We start from the raw sequence: 13,215 nt of genomic DNA on the forward strand, positions 1-13,215 counted from the left end.
CAAAAACCCAAAGCAAACTCAATTGCTACTTGGCCCTAAACAGACAATACAACATAGCTGATTACCTGACCATGGTAAAGGATAACAAACTGAGAAGAACCTTGACAAGGTACAGACTTAGCGAACATAGCCTAGCGATCGAAAAAGGCAGACACAGGCAGACCAGGCTGCCAAGAGAGGACAGGATATGCTCTCACTGCAGTCAGGGAGTGGTGGAGACAGAGATGCACTTCCTCACAGCTTGTGGAAAATATCAGGGCATCAGGGAGAATTTCTACCAAAAATTCTCACAAATATGCCCTGATTTCAGAAATCTGAATGACAACCAAAAACTCCCATTCCTACTGGGAGAGGAGAGAAGCTGTGTAACGCTGGCGGCGCACTATGTTGCAGCTTGCCATGAACAGAGGGACAACCAGTAAGCTAAGAAAAATATATATAAACAATGCGAATGTATATTTATACACTCAGGGATATACCTGTTTATACACTGTATGAATAGAACTGCGTTTATGTGCTGAACCATAAATGTATTTTGATGCTTTGGCAACATAAGATGTAACTTATCATGCCAATAAAGCGATTTAAATTGTAAAAAAAAAAAAAAAAAAAATTGAGAGGGGGAGGAGGTCAGAGAGAGAGGGGGAGGAGGTCAGAGAGAGAGGGGGAGGAGGTCAGAGAGAGAGGGGGAGGAGGTCAGAGAGAGAGGGGGAGGAGGTCAGAGAGAGAGGGGGAGGAGGTCAGAGAGAGAGGGGGAGGAGGTCAGAGAGAGAGGGGGAGGAGGTCAGAGAGAGAGGGGGAGGAGGTCAGAGAGAGAGGGGGAGGAGGTCAGAGAGAGAGGGGGAGGAGGTCAGAGAGAGAGGGGGAGGAGGTCAGAGAGAGAGGGGGAGGAGGTCAGAGAGAGAGGGGGAGGAGGTCAGAGAGAGAGGGGGAGGAGGTCAGAGAGAGAGGGGGAGGAGGTCAGAGAGAGAGGGAGGAGGTTAGAGAGAGAGAGGGGGAGGAGGTCAGAGAGAGAGGGGGAGGAGGTCAGAGAGAGAGGGGGAGGAGGTCAGAGAGAGAGGGGGAGGAGGTCAGAGAGAGAGGGGGAGGAGGTCAGAGAGAGAGGGGGAGGAGGTCAGAGAGAGGGGGAGGAGGTCAGAGAGAGGGGGAGGAGGTCAGAGAGAGAGGGAGGAGGTTAGAGAGAGAGAGAGAGAGAGAGAGAGGAGGTTAGAGAGAGAGAGAGAGAGAGAGGAGGTTAGAGAGAGAGAGAGAGAGGAGGTTAGAGAGAGAGAGAGAGAGAGGAGGTTAGATAGAGAGAGGAGGTTAGATAGAGAGAGAGAGAGAGAGAGAGGGAGGGAGAGAGGGAGAGAGAGAGAGAGAGAGGGAGGAGGTTAGAGAGAGAGGGAGGAGGTTAGAGGGAGAGGGAGGAGGTTAGAGAGATAGGGAGGGGCGGCGAGGCCACGGAGGGATTAGAACACGAGGATGAGAATCGAGGCGTTGCCGGACCGGGAGCCAATGTAGGTCAGCGAGCAACAGGGTGGACGTGACTCGGTGCGAGTTAGGATAGTTAACACAGCGTCAAACAGTAAAAGTAAGAGGGGGGGTGGGGCAGGTTTTGTTCGGGCATGTTAGTGACGTCAAGAGGAAGTAAATTCCCTAAACTAATGCGAGGCAAGGCTTCCCTGGGAAAATCCCAGCTATTTTAAGCCCACACCCGGTTTTTGCCTTTAACAAAGAGCGAGAGAGAGAGTCTGGCAGGTTTTCCCAAATTGCCGACTTGAATGCAGCATCTCGAATTACAAGGGCCGTGAAGTCTGGAATCCAGGGAAACACACACAAACACACACAATTGGGCCATTCAGCAGCGATCAGTTGCGTCTTTTAATTAAAACTTCATTGATTAAATACATTATCCCCGCCTCTCCCCCCCCCACCCCAGGTTTAAATTTGCTGCACCCTTTCAGAAGTGGGCGGTGGGAGGATTCAGTGACCCAAGGTTTTTGGGGGCCACGCGAGGGCCGTGTACCAAATATTGGACCCCTCCCGAAACTCCTAGTGCCAGTTCTGAGGGAGCGCCGCACTGTCGGAGGGGCGGTACTGAGGGAGCGCCGCACTGTCGGAGGGGCAGTACTGAGGGAGCGCCGCACTGTCGGAGGGGCAGTACTGAGGGAGCGCCGCACTGTCGGAGGGGCGGGTACTGAGGGAGCGCCGCACTGTCGGAGGGACAGTACCGAGGGAGCGCCGCACTGTCGGAGGGGCGGTACCGAGGGAGCGCCGCGCTGTCGGAGGGACAGTACCGAGGGAGCGCCGCACTGTCGGAGGGACGGTACCGAGGGAGCGCCGCACTGTCGGAGGGGCGGTACCGAGGGAGTGCCGCACTGTCGGAGGGGCAGTACTGAGGGAGCGCCGCACTGTCGGAGGGGCGATACTGAGGGAGCGCCGCACTGTCGGAGGGGCGGTACCGAGGGAGCGCCGCACTGTCGGAGGGGCGGTACCGAGGGACCACCGCACTGGTCGGAGGGGCTGTACTGAGGGAGCGCCGCACTGTCGGAGGAGCAGTCTTTCGGGATGAGATGTTAAACCGAGGCCCCGTCTGCCCTCTCAGGTGAGTAAAAGATCCCACGGCCACTATTGGAAGAGCAGGGGGAGTTCTCCCCGGTGTCCTGGATCAATATTTATCCCTCAACTGAGCATCACTAAAACAGATGATCCGGGCATTATCATAGTGTTGTTTGTGGGAGCTTGCTGTGCGCAAAATGGCTGCCGTGTTTCCTACATTACAACACAGTGACCACACTTCAAAAAGTACTTCATTGGCTGTGAAGCGCTTTGGGACGTCCTGCGTTTGTAAAAGGCGCGGGAGAAACGCAAGTCTCTCTTTATTCTTAAAACCGATCACGATTTCCTGATTTACCCAAGAATTTGTCGGAGGTGCTGTCTCTCGGCTCCTGCGCAAGTGATCCCTCGGCGCTATTTCGAAGAAAAGCAGGAGACTGTTACCCTGCTCGGAGATAGGATGCAAGAACTCACATTTCTGTAGCGCCGTCCGTGACCCCAAAATGCTTCACAGTCAATGAAGTACTTTTTTTGGGAGTGTGGTCACTGTTGTAATGTGGGAAACGCGGCAGCCAGTTTGCGCACAGCAAGCTCCCACAAACAGCAAAGTGATAATGACCAGATCATCTGTTTTAGTGATGTTGATTCAGGGATAAACATTGGCCCCAGGACACCGGGGAGAACTCCCCCCTGCTCTTCTTCCAATAGTGGCCGTGGGATCTTTTACGTCCACCTGAGGGGCAGACGGTGCCTCAATTTAACGTCTCATCTGAATGAATGCAGCGCTCCCTCAGTACCGCCCCTCCGACAGTGCAGCGCTCCCTCAGTACTGCCCCTCCGACAGTGCGGCGCCCCCTCAGTACCGCCCCTCCGACAGTATGGCGTCCCTCAGTACCGCCCCTCCGACAGTGCGGCGCTCCCTCAGTACCGCCCCGACAGTGCGGCGCTCCCTCAGTACCGCCCCTCCGACAGTGCGGCGCTCCCTCAGTACCGCCCCTCCGACAGTGCGGCGCTCCCTCAGTACCGCCCCTCCGACAGTGCGGCGCTCCCTCAGTACCGCCCCTCCGACAGTGCGGCGCTCCCTCAGTACCGCCACTGGGAGTTTCGGCCTGGATTTCTGTGCTCAAGTCTCTGGAGTGACACGGGCAAGGTGGCGGGAGCGGAGGGGAGCCCAGCAGAAAAATTTAAAACCTGGAATATCTTTTTACAAAAACCCTTGTGATGAAAGCGGGCAATCCGCCTGGCGTCTTACCTCTTCCACGTTCAAGCTCGATTTGGCGCTCGTTTCGAAGAATCGGATCCCATGATCCTTTGCCAGCTGCAGCCGAGAGAACAAACACAAAATGACAAATGTTCAAGCTTATTATGGGATGTACAGGTCAGGTGCGGCGGTGACTAAAAGGCGTTTCTATCTTTTATAGCATCATACAGCACAGGAGGAGGCCATTCGGCCCATCGTGCCTGTACCGGCTCTTTCGAAAGCTCTCCAATTAGTCCCACTACCTCCCTGCTCTTTCCCCACAGCCCTGCACATTTCTCCCTTTTAAGTCGGTGTTTGTGTACAAATCTTTGAGTGTGGCAGGACAGGTTAATGAAGCATATGGGATCCTCGGCTTTATAAATAGAGGTACAGGAAACTTTCGATTAACCGGCCCCTAAATAACCGGAAATGTCGGTTAACCAGCAAAATTCAGGAGTAGGTTCAGGTAAGTTTTATTGCTTGCCTTCCTCCATGTGTTGCTGTGCAAGGGTGTGGCTGCAGCTGTTGCTAAGCTACAGAGACGCTTGCAACTTGTGGCCATTGTTCTGAACCTGTTGCTAAGCAACAGGGTTTGTTGCTTCATACGGCGCTCTCAGCTCTCCATATCTTTTACTATAGCGTTCGGTTATCCGGAATTTTTGATGAACCGACACCACGTCGGTCCCGTCCGTGCCGGATAAAAGAAAGTTTCCCGTATAGAGTACAAAAGCCAGGAAGTTATGCTAAACCTTTATAAAACATTAGTTCGGGCCCCAGCTGGAGAATTGTGTCCAATTCTGGGCACCGCACTTTAGGAAGGACGTGAAGGGCTTTGGAGAGGGTGCGGAGGAGATTTACTAGAACGGTTCCAGGGAGGAGGGATTGCAGTGACGTGGAGAGACTGGAGAAGCTGGGGTTGTTCTCCTTGGAGCAGAGAAGGCTAAGAGGAGATTTGATAGAGGTGTTGAAAATCATGAGGGGTTTAGACAGAGTAAATAAAGAGGAACTGTTTCCAGTGGTTTGAGACCACACCTCGAGTATTGTGTGCAGTTTTGGTCGCCTTATCTGAGGAAGGATGTTCTTGCCATGGAGGGAGTGCAGCGAAGATTCACCAGGCTGATACCTGGGATGGCAGGAATGATGTACGAGGAGAGATTGGGTCGATTGGGCTTATATTCGCTGGAGTTTAGAAGAATGAGAGGGGATCTCATTGAAACTTATAAAATTCTAACAGGACTGGACAGACTAGATGCAGGAAGGACGTTCCCGATGGCGGGGGAGTCCCGGAGACCGGAGAGGCAGCGGACCTGCGAGGGATCACCAGAGGCGGCGGAGCTACTTAAAGAGCAGCCCGAGGCAGCAGGGCCCAGAGCCCCGAGACCGGAGAGGCAGCGGACCTGCGAGGGAGCACCAGAAGCGGCGGAGCTACTTAAGGAGCAGCCCGAGGCAGCAGGGCCCAGAGCCCCGAGAGGCAGCGGACCTGCGAGGGATCACCAGAGGCCCGACCAATCCAGGTTCCGGGAGAGAGGTAAAAAGTAATCCAAGTGTGACGTCAGCAGGAAGCAGGTAAGTGATTGGTTGGTGAGTATTTCTCTCTTTTTTAAACTTTAACTCTGTTTTATAGTTTCTAAGGTCTCTCTGGTGTAGCGGGGACTGTTGGTAAACTATTTAACTGTAGTGTAATTAGTGGGATTGATTGATTTAATTTAAACTCAATTAATTAAAGGGTAAGTCATGGCAGGAAAGCCGGGCCCCGTGATCTGCTCCTCCTGCGAGATGTGGGAACTCAGGGACACTTCCTGTGTCCCTGACAACTACATGTGCAGGAAGTGCACCCAGCTGCAGCTACTGACAGACCGCATTGCGGCGCTGGAGCTGCGACTGGATGCATACTGGAGCGTTCACGATGCTCAGGACATCCAGGTAGAGGTTGGACAGGAAGAAAGGGAACGGGTGACCAACAGGCAGAGTACTAGGCGCAGGCAGGTAGTGCAGGGGTCCCCTGTGGCCATCCCCCTCTCCAACAGATATACCACTTTGAGTACTGTTGGGGGGGGATGGCTTATCAGAGGAAGGCAGCAGCAGCCAACTACCTGGCACCAGGGGTGGCTCTGCTGCACAGAATGGAAGGAAAAAGTGTGGTAGAGCTATAGTAATAGGGGATTCAATTGTAAGGGGAATAGATAGGCGTTTCTGCGGCCGCAAACGAGACTCCAGGATGGTGTGTTGCCTCCCTGGTGCAAGGGTCAAGGATGTCTCCGAGCGGCTGCAGAACATCTTGGAAGGGGAGGGTGAACAGCCAGTTGTCGTGGTGCATATAGGAACCAACGAGATAGGTAAAAAGCGGGATGAGGTCCTAAAAGCGGAATATAGGGAGTTAGGAGGTAAATTAAAAAACAGGACCTCAAAAAGGTAGTAATCTCAGGATTGCTACCAGTGCCACGTGCTAGTCAGAGTAGAAACAGAAGGATACTTCAGATGAATACGTGGCTAGAGGAATGGTGCCAGGGGGAGGGATTCAAGTTCCTGGGACATTGGAACCGGTTCTGGGGGAGGTGGGACCAGTTCAAACCGGACGGTCTGCACCTGGGCAGGGCTGGAACCGATGTCCTAGGGGGAGTGTTTGCTAGTGCTGTGGGGGAGGGTTTAAACTAAAATGGAAGGGGGTTGGGAACCTGAGCAGGGAGACAGAGGAAAGGGAAACAAGGATAAAAGCAAAAAAGATAGGAAGGAGAAAAACAAAAGTGGCAGTCAGAGAAATTAACGGTTTAAATCAAACGTGGCCACAGTAAATAATAATTCTAATAGGTCTAAGAGCGTTAAAAAAACAAGCCTGAAGGCTTTGTGTCTTAATGCGAGGAGCATTTGTAATAAGGTGGATGAATTGGCTGCGCAAATAGAGGTAAACGAATATGATTTGGTTGGGATTACGGAAACGTGGCTCAAGGATGGCCAAGACTGGGAACTCAACATCCAGGGGTATTCGATATTTAGGAAAGATAGGCAAAAAGGAAAGGGAGGAGGGGTAGCATTGCTGGTTAAAGAAGGGATTAACACAATTGTAATGAAGGATATTAGCTCTGATGAGGTGGAATCTGTATGGGTAGAATTGAGAAATACTAAGGGGAAAAAAACATTAGTGGGAGTGGTATATAGACCTCCAAACAGTAAGGCGGAGGTTGGGGGTGGCATTAAAAGGGAAATTAAAGAAGCGTGCAATAAGGGCACAGCAGTCATCATGGGTGACTTTAATCTACATATAGATTGGGCTAACCAAATTAGTAACAATACTGTGGAGGAGGAATTCCTGGAGTGTTTACGGGATGGTTTCCTGGACCAATATGTCGAGGAACCAACCAGAGATCAGGCCATCTTAGACTGGGTATTATGTAACGAGAAAGGATTAATTAGCAATCTTGTTGTACGAGGCCCCTTGGGTCGGAGCGATCATAATATGATCGAATTCTTCATTAAGATGGAGAATGAAGTAGTTGACTCAGAAACTAGGGTCCTCAATTTAAATAAAGGAAACTACGATGGTCTGAGGAGCGAGTTGGGTAGGCTTGATTGGGGAATGGCACTCAAAGGGTTGACGGTGGATAGGCAATGGCAAACATTCAAAGACCGAATGGATGAACTACAGAAGTTGGTCATCCCAGTTTGGCATAAAAATAAAACAAAAAAGGTGACTCAACCGTGGCTAACAAGGGAAATTAGGGATAGCATAAGATCCAAGGAGAGGACATACAAATTGGCCAGAAAAAGCAATAATCCTGAGGATTGGGAGCAGTTTAGGATTCAACAAAGGAGGACAAACGGATTAATTAAGAAAGGGAAAATAGAATATGAGAGTAAGCTTGCAGGGAACATAAAAACTGACTGTAAAAGCTTTTATAGATATGTGAGGAGAAAAAGATTGGTGAAGTCAAGCGTAGGTCCCTTGCAGTCAGAATCGGGGGAATTTCTAATGGGGAGCAAAGAAATGGCAGACCAACTAAATACATATTTTGGTTCGGTCTTCACAAAGGAGGACATAAATAACCTCCCAGAAATACCGCGGAACATAGGGTCTGATGAAAGGGTGGAACTGAAAGATATCAGTATTTGTAGGGAAATGGTGTTAGGAAAATTGATGGGACTGAAGGCCGATAAATCCCCAGGGCCTGATAATCTACATCCCAGGGTACTTAAGGAAGTGGCCCTAGAAATAGTAGATGCATTGCTGGTCATCTTCCAGAACTCGATAGACTCTGGAACAGTACCCATGGATTGGAGGGTAGCTAATGTTACCCCACTATTCAAAAAAGGTGGCAGAGAAAAAGCGGGGAATTATAGACATCGGTAGTGGGGAAAATGCTAGAGTCCATTATAAAAGATGTAATAGCAGAGCACTTGGAAAGCAGTGACAGGATCGGACAAAGTCAACATGGATTTACAAAAGGTAAATCATGCTTGACTAATCTACTGGAATTTTTTGAGGATGTAACGGGTAAAATAGATAAGGGAGAACCAGTGGATGTGGTGTATTTGGACTTTCAGAAGGCTTTCGATAAGGTCCCGCATAAGAGGTTAGCGTGCAAAATTAAGGCACATGGGATTGGGGGCAAGGTATTGACTTGGATAGAGAACTGGTTGGTGGACAGAAAGCAAAGAGTTGGAATAAACGGGTCGTTTTCCGAGTGGCAGGCAGTGACTAGTGGGGTACCGCAAGGATCGGTCCTAGGACCCCAGCTGTTCACAATATATATTAATGATCTGGACGAGGGAATTGGATGTAATATCTCCAAATTTGCAGACGACACAAAGCTGGGTGGGAGGGTATGCTGTGAGGAGGATGTCATGAAACTCCAGTACGATTTGGACAGGTTGGGTGATTGGGCAGAAACATGGCAAATGAACTATAATGTGGATAAATGTGAGGTTATCCACTTTGGTGGCAAAAACAGGAAGGCAGATTATTATTTGAATGGCAATAGATTGGGAGAAGGGGAAGTGCAAAGAGACCTGGGTGTTCTTGTGCACCAGTCGCTGAAGGTAAGCATGCAGGTGCAGCAGGCGGTTAAGAAGGCAAATGGTATGTTGGCCTTCGTAGCAAGAGGGTTCGAGTACAAGAACAAGGATGTCTTGCTGCAGTTGTACAGGGCCTTGGTGAGACCGCACCTTGAGTATTGTGTGCAGTTTTGGTCACCTTACCTGAGGAAGGACGTTCTTGCCATGGAGGGAGTGCAGCGAAGATTCACCAGGCGGATACCTGGGATGGCAGGAATGACGTACGAGGAGAGATTGTGTCAATTGGGCTTATACTCACTGGAGTTTAGAAAATTGAGAGGGGATCTCATCGAAACCTATAAAATTGTCAGGTCTGGACAGACTAGATGCAGAAAGGATGTTTCTGATGGCCGGGGAGTCCAGAACCAGGGGTCACAGTCTAAGGATAAGGGGTAAGCCATTTAGGACTGAAATGAGGAAGAATTTCTTCACCCAGAGAGTGGTGAACCTGTGGAATTCTCTGCCACAGAGGGCGGTGGAGGCCAGTTCATTAAATATATTCAAGAAAGAGTTGGATATATTTCTTGAGGCTAAAGGGATCAAGGGATATGGGGAGAAAGCAGGGACAGGGTACTGAGTTTGGATGATCAGCCATGATCTCATTGAATGGCGGAGCAGGCTCGAGGGGCCGAATGGCTGACTCCTGCTCCTATCTTCTATGTTTCTATCAAGGGTCGATAACCAGAGGGCACAGACTGAAGGTGATTGGCAAAAGAACCAGAGGGGACAGGAGGAGAAACATTTTCATGTGACGAGTGGTTAGGATTTGGAATGCGCTGCCTGATAGGGCGGTGGAGGCAGATTCAATCGTGGCTTTCAAAAGGAAATTGGATAAATACTTGAAGGGAAAAAATTGCCGGGATCTGGGGCAAGAGCGGGACTAACTGGATTGCTCTTCGAAAGAGCCGGCGCAGGCTCGATGGGCCGAATGGCCTCCTTCTGTGCGGTACTATTACATAAGAAATAGGAGCAAGAGTCGGCCATTCGGCCCCTCGAGCCTGCTCCGCCATTCAATGCGATCATGGCTGATCTGATCTTGGGCTCAGCTCCACTTCCCTGCCCGCTCCCCATAACCCTTGACTGCCTTATCGTTCAAAAATCTGTCTATCTCCACCTTAAATGTATTTAATGACCCAGCCTCCACGGCTCTCCGGGGCAGAGAATTCCACAGATTTACGACCCTCCGAGAGAAGAAATTCCTCCTCATCTCAGTTCTAAAAGGGCGACCCTTTATTCTGAGACAATGCTCCCTAGTTCTCGATTCCCCCACGAGGGGAAACATCCTCTCTGCATCTACCCTGTCAATCCCCCTCAGAATCTTATAGGTTTCAATAAGATCCCCTCTCATTCTTCTAAACTCCCATTTATCTATTTATTTATGCAATTCGTTTTTGAAAGTTCCTATTGAATCTGCTCCCTGTCAAGCAGCGCGTTCCAGATCACAACAACCCGCTGCCAATCCCCTTAAATCTGTGTCTTCTATCACATCTGTTCTTGCTCTATATTTGAGCGAGACAATTAGGGTCGAGGCTCCCCCGAAATGTTCCTCCTAATCCGCACATCGTCCTCCTCCCCGAATCCTCACTCAGCTGAAAATAAGACCCATCCCACCGCCTCCTACTTTTATCAAATTCTTTCGAATGCCAATCGTCAAGCTTCTAAAGTCCGAGCACTGCCGCTCGTTCTTTTCATCTCTTCGCCTGCCCTGCTTGCGTAGTTTGTTGTGAACTTTGACCCTTCACCCCACCCCCCGAGCCGCTCTGGCAGGCACCTGTCCTCTTCACCCCAGGAAGTAGGCGCGGGGGCCGGGACTGTCCAACTGACCTTCTCTGCCTTGTCTTTCAGCACCTTGCGTTTGTTTTCCATGTCGCACTTGTTTCCCAGTAGCATTCGCTCGACGGTGGCGGAGGCGTTCTGTGTAAAGGAAAGCGATGGTTGTTAGACCCTCGCAGATTAGCGTTTAAGTCGCGAAGATAAATATTACAAAGAACGAACGGCCTCGCATTTCTATAGCGCCTTTCACGACCTCCGGGCGAGCCAAAGCGCTTTATAGCCAATTAAGTACTTTTTTGAAGTGTGGTCACTGCTGTAATGTAGGAAACGTGGCAGCCAAATCATGCACAGCAAGCTCCCACAAACAGCGACATGACAATGACCTAGATCATCTGTTTTTTTTAGTGATGTTGGTTGAGGGATAAATATTGACACCGGAGAGAACTCTCCCCTGCTCCTCTTCTAATAGTGCCCGTGGGATCTTTTACATCCACACGAGGGGGCAGACGGGGGCCTCGGTTTAACGTCTCATCTGAAAGACGGCACCTCCGACAGTGCGGCGCTCCCTCAGTGCTGCCCCTCCGGCAGTACCGCCCCTCCGACAGTGCGGCGCTCCCTCAGTACTGCCCCTCCGACAGTGCGGCGCTCCCTCAGCACTGCACTGGGTGTGTCAGCCTAGATTTTTGTGCTCAAGTCTCTGGAGTGGGACTCAAACCCACAACCTTCCGACTCACACGAGAGAGAGAGAGAGAGAGAGAGAGAGAAACCCACTGAGCCACGGCTGACGCAATGCATGTAAATTAAATGCTAAAAGTAAGTTCATGGGGAACTAGATGGTGTAATGGATTTTGCTCCTTGGGACACTTTACCACGTTAAATGCTCTATATAAATGTTATTGTTCACGGTCACCTCCAGCACCTGGGTTCAAATTTAATCCAGGCTAATGGGTCATAGAGTCAGAACGGCACAGAAGGAGGCCATTCGGCCCATTGAGTCCGTGCCGGGGTGAAAGTCTACTGCGGCTGTAAGGGGCTTCCTTGAAATGAGTTAAGTCAGACTCAAGCTAGACATTAGCAGGTGCAGGGTGCGGGAGACACGGGACGGGACGGGGGAGGGGACGTGGGAGACGCGGGACGGGGGAGGGGACGTGGGAGACGCGGGACGGGGGAGGGGACGTGGGAGACGCGGGAGGGGACGTGGGAGACGCGGGACGGGGGAGGGGACGTGGGAGACGCGGGACGGGGGAGGGGACGTGGGAGACGCGGGACGGGGGAGGGGACGTGGGAGACGCGGGAGGGGACGTGGGAGACGCGGGACGGGGGAGGGGACGTGGGACGTGGGAGACGCGGGACGGGGGAGGGGACGTGGGAGGGGACGTGGGAGACGCGGGAGGGGACGTGGGAGACGCGGGAGGGGACGTGGGAGACGCGGGACGGGGGAGGGGACGTGGGACGTGGGAGACGCGGGACGGGGGAGGGGACGTGGGAGGGGACGTGGGAGACGCGGGAGGGGACGTGGGAGACGCGGGAGGGGACGTGGGAGACGCGGGACGGTGTGGGAGACGGGGACGGGGGAGGGGGAGGGGACGTGGGAGACGCGGGACGGGGGAGGGGATGCGGGACGGGGGGGAGACACGAGATGGGGAAGGGACGTGGGAGACGGGGGGGGGGGGGGGACGCGGGACGCACAAGATGGGGGAAGGGACGTGGGAGACGGAAGCTCTGGCCGGTTGATCTCACCTCTTTAATGCTCTTCATCCAGTTCTGTATATTCTCAAAAGACTTCTCGTCGGTGATGTCATAAACCAGTATTATCCCCTGCGACCAAAATAAAAGAGACGGGCGTTTATCCAGCGACTTGTCATCACTCAGATATGTCGCAAAGTGCTTCACACACAACGAACTACTGTGAAGTGTGATGACTGATAGGTAGGCAAGTACAGCAGCCATATTGCTCACGGCAGGAGAGAGAGAGATGAGAGAAAGAAGAGAAAGACGATGAGAAAGCGAGAGGGAGCGCGAGAGAAAGGAGAGAGCGCGAGAGAAAGGAGAGAGCGCGAGAAAGGAGAGAGAGAGAGAGAGAGCGAGAGAAAGGAGAGAGCGAGAGAAAGGAGAGAGCGAGAGAGCGGAGAGCGAGAGAGCGGAGAGAGAGCGAGAGAGCGGAGAGAGCGAGAGAGCGAGAGAGCGGAGAGAGCGAGAGAAAGGAGAGAGCGAGAGAAAGGAGAGAGCGAGAGAAAGGAGAGAGCGAGAGAAAGGAGAGAGCGAGAGAAAGGAGAGAGCGAGAGAAAGGAGAGAGCGAGAGAAAGGAGAGAGCGAGAGAGAAAGGAGAGAGCGAGAGAGAAAGGAGAGAGCGAGAGAGAAAGGAGAGAGCGAGAGAGAAAGGAGAGAGCGAGAGAGAAAGGAGAGAGCGAGAGAGAAAGGAGAGAGCGAGAGAAAGGAGAGAGCGAGAGAAAGGAGAGAGCGAGAGAAAGGAGAGAGCGAGAGAAAGGAGAGAGCGAGAAAGGAGAGAGCGAGAAAGGAGAGAGCGAGAGAAAGGAGAGAGCGAGAGAGAAAGGAGCGAGAGAAAGGAGCGAGAGAAAGGAGAGAGCGAGAGAGAAAGGAGAGAAAGGAGAGAGAGA

The 13,215-nt window shown here is 51.8% G+C and overlaps 1 protein-coding gene across 1 annotated transcript in view; it reads right to left on the reverse strand.

Annotated features, from left to right (window-relative positions):
- The window catches only part of LOC147086522 (ras-related protein Rab-13-like), a 61,528-nt gene that overhangs the window by 1,859 nt on the left and 46,454 nt on the right, over positions 1–13,215 (reverse strand). The window contains exons 4-6 of the mRNA XM_085978632.1: positions 12,338–12,415; positions 10,649–10,738; positions 3,788–3,853 (exon numbers count right to left, since the gene is read on the reverse strand). Coding sequence (XP_085834758.1) covers positions 3,788–3,853; positions 10,649–10,738; positions 12,338–12,415 — 234 coding nt within the window. The remainder of the gene's footprint in view (positions 1–3,787; positions 3,854–10,648; positions 10,739–12,337; positions 12,416–13,215) is intronic.

This window comes from Somniosus microcephalus, unplaced genomic scaffold, assembly GCF_052327205.1.
Source record: "Somniosus microcephalus isolate GS21.2 unplaced genomic scaffold, FLI_Smic_1.0 unresolved_chr7, whole genome shotgun sequence".
NCBI classification, from domain to species: Eukaryota; Metazoa; Chordata; class Chondrichthyes; order Squaliformes; family Somniosidae; genus Somniosus; species Somniosus microcephalus.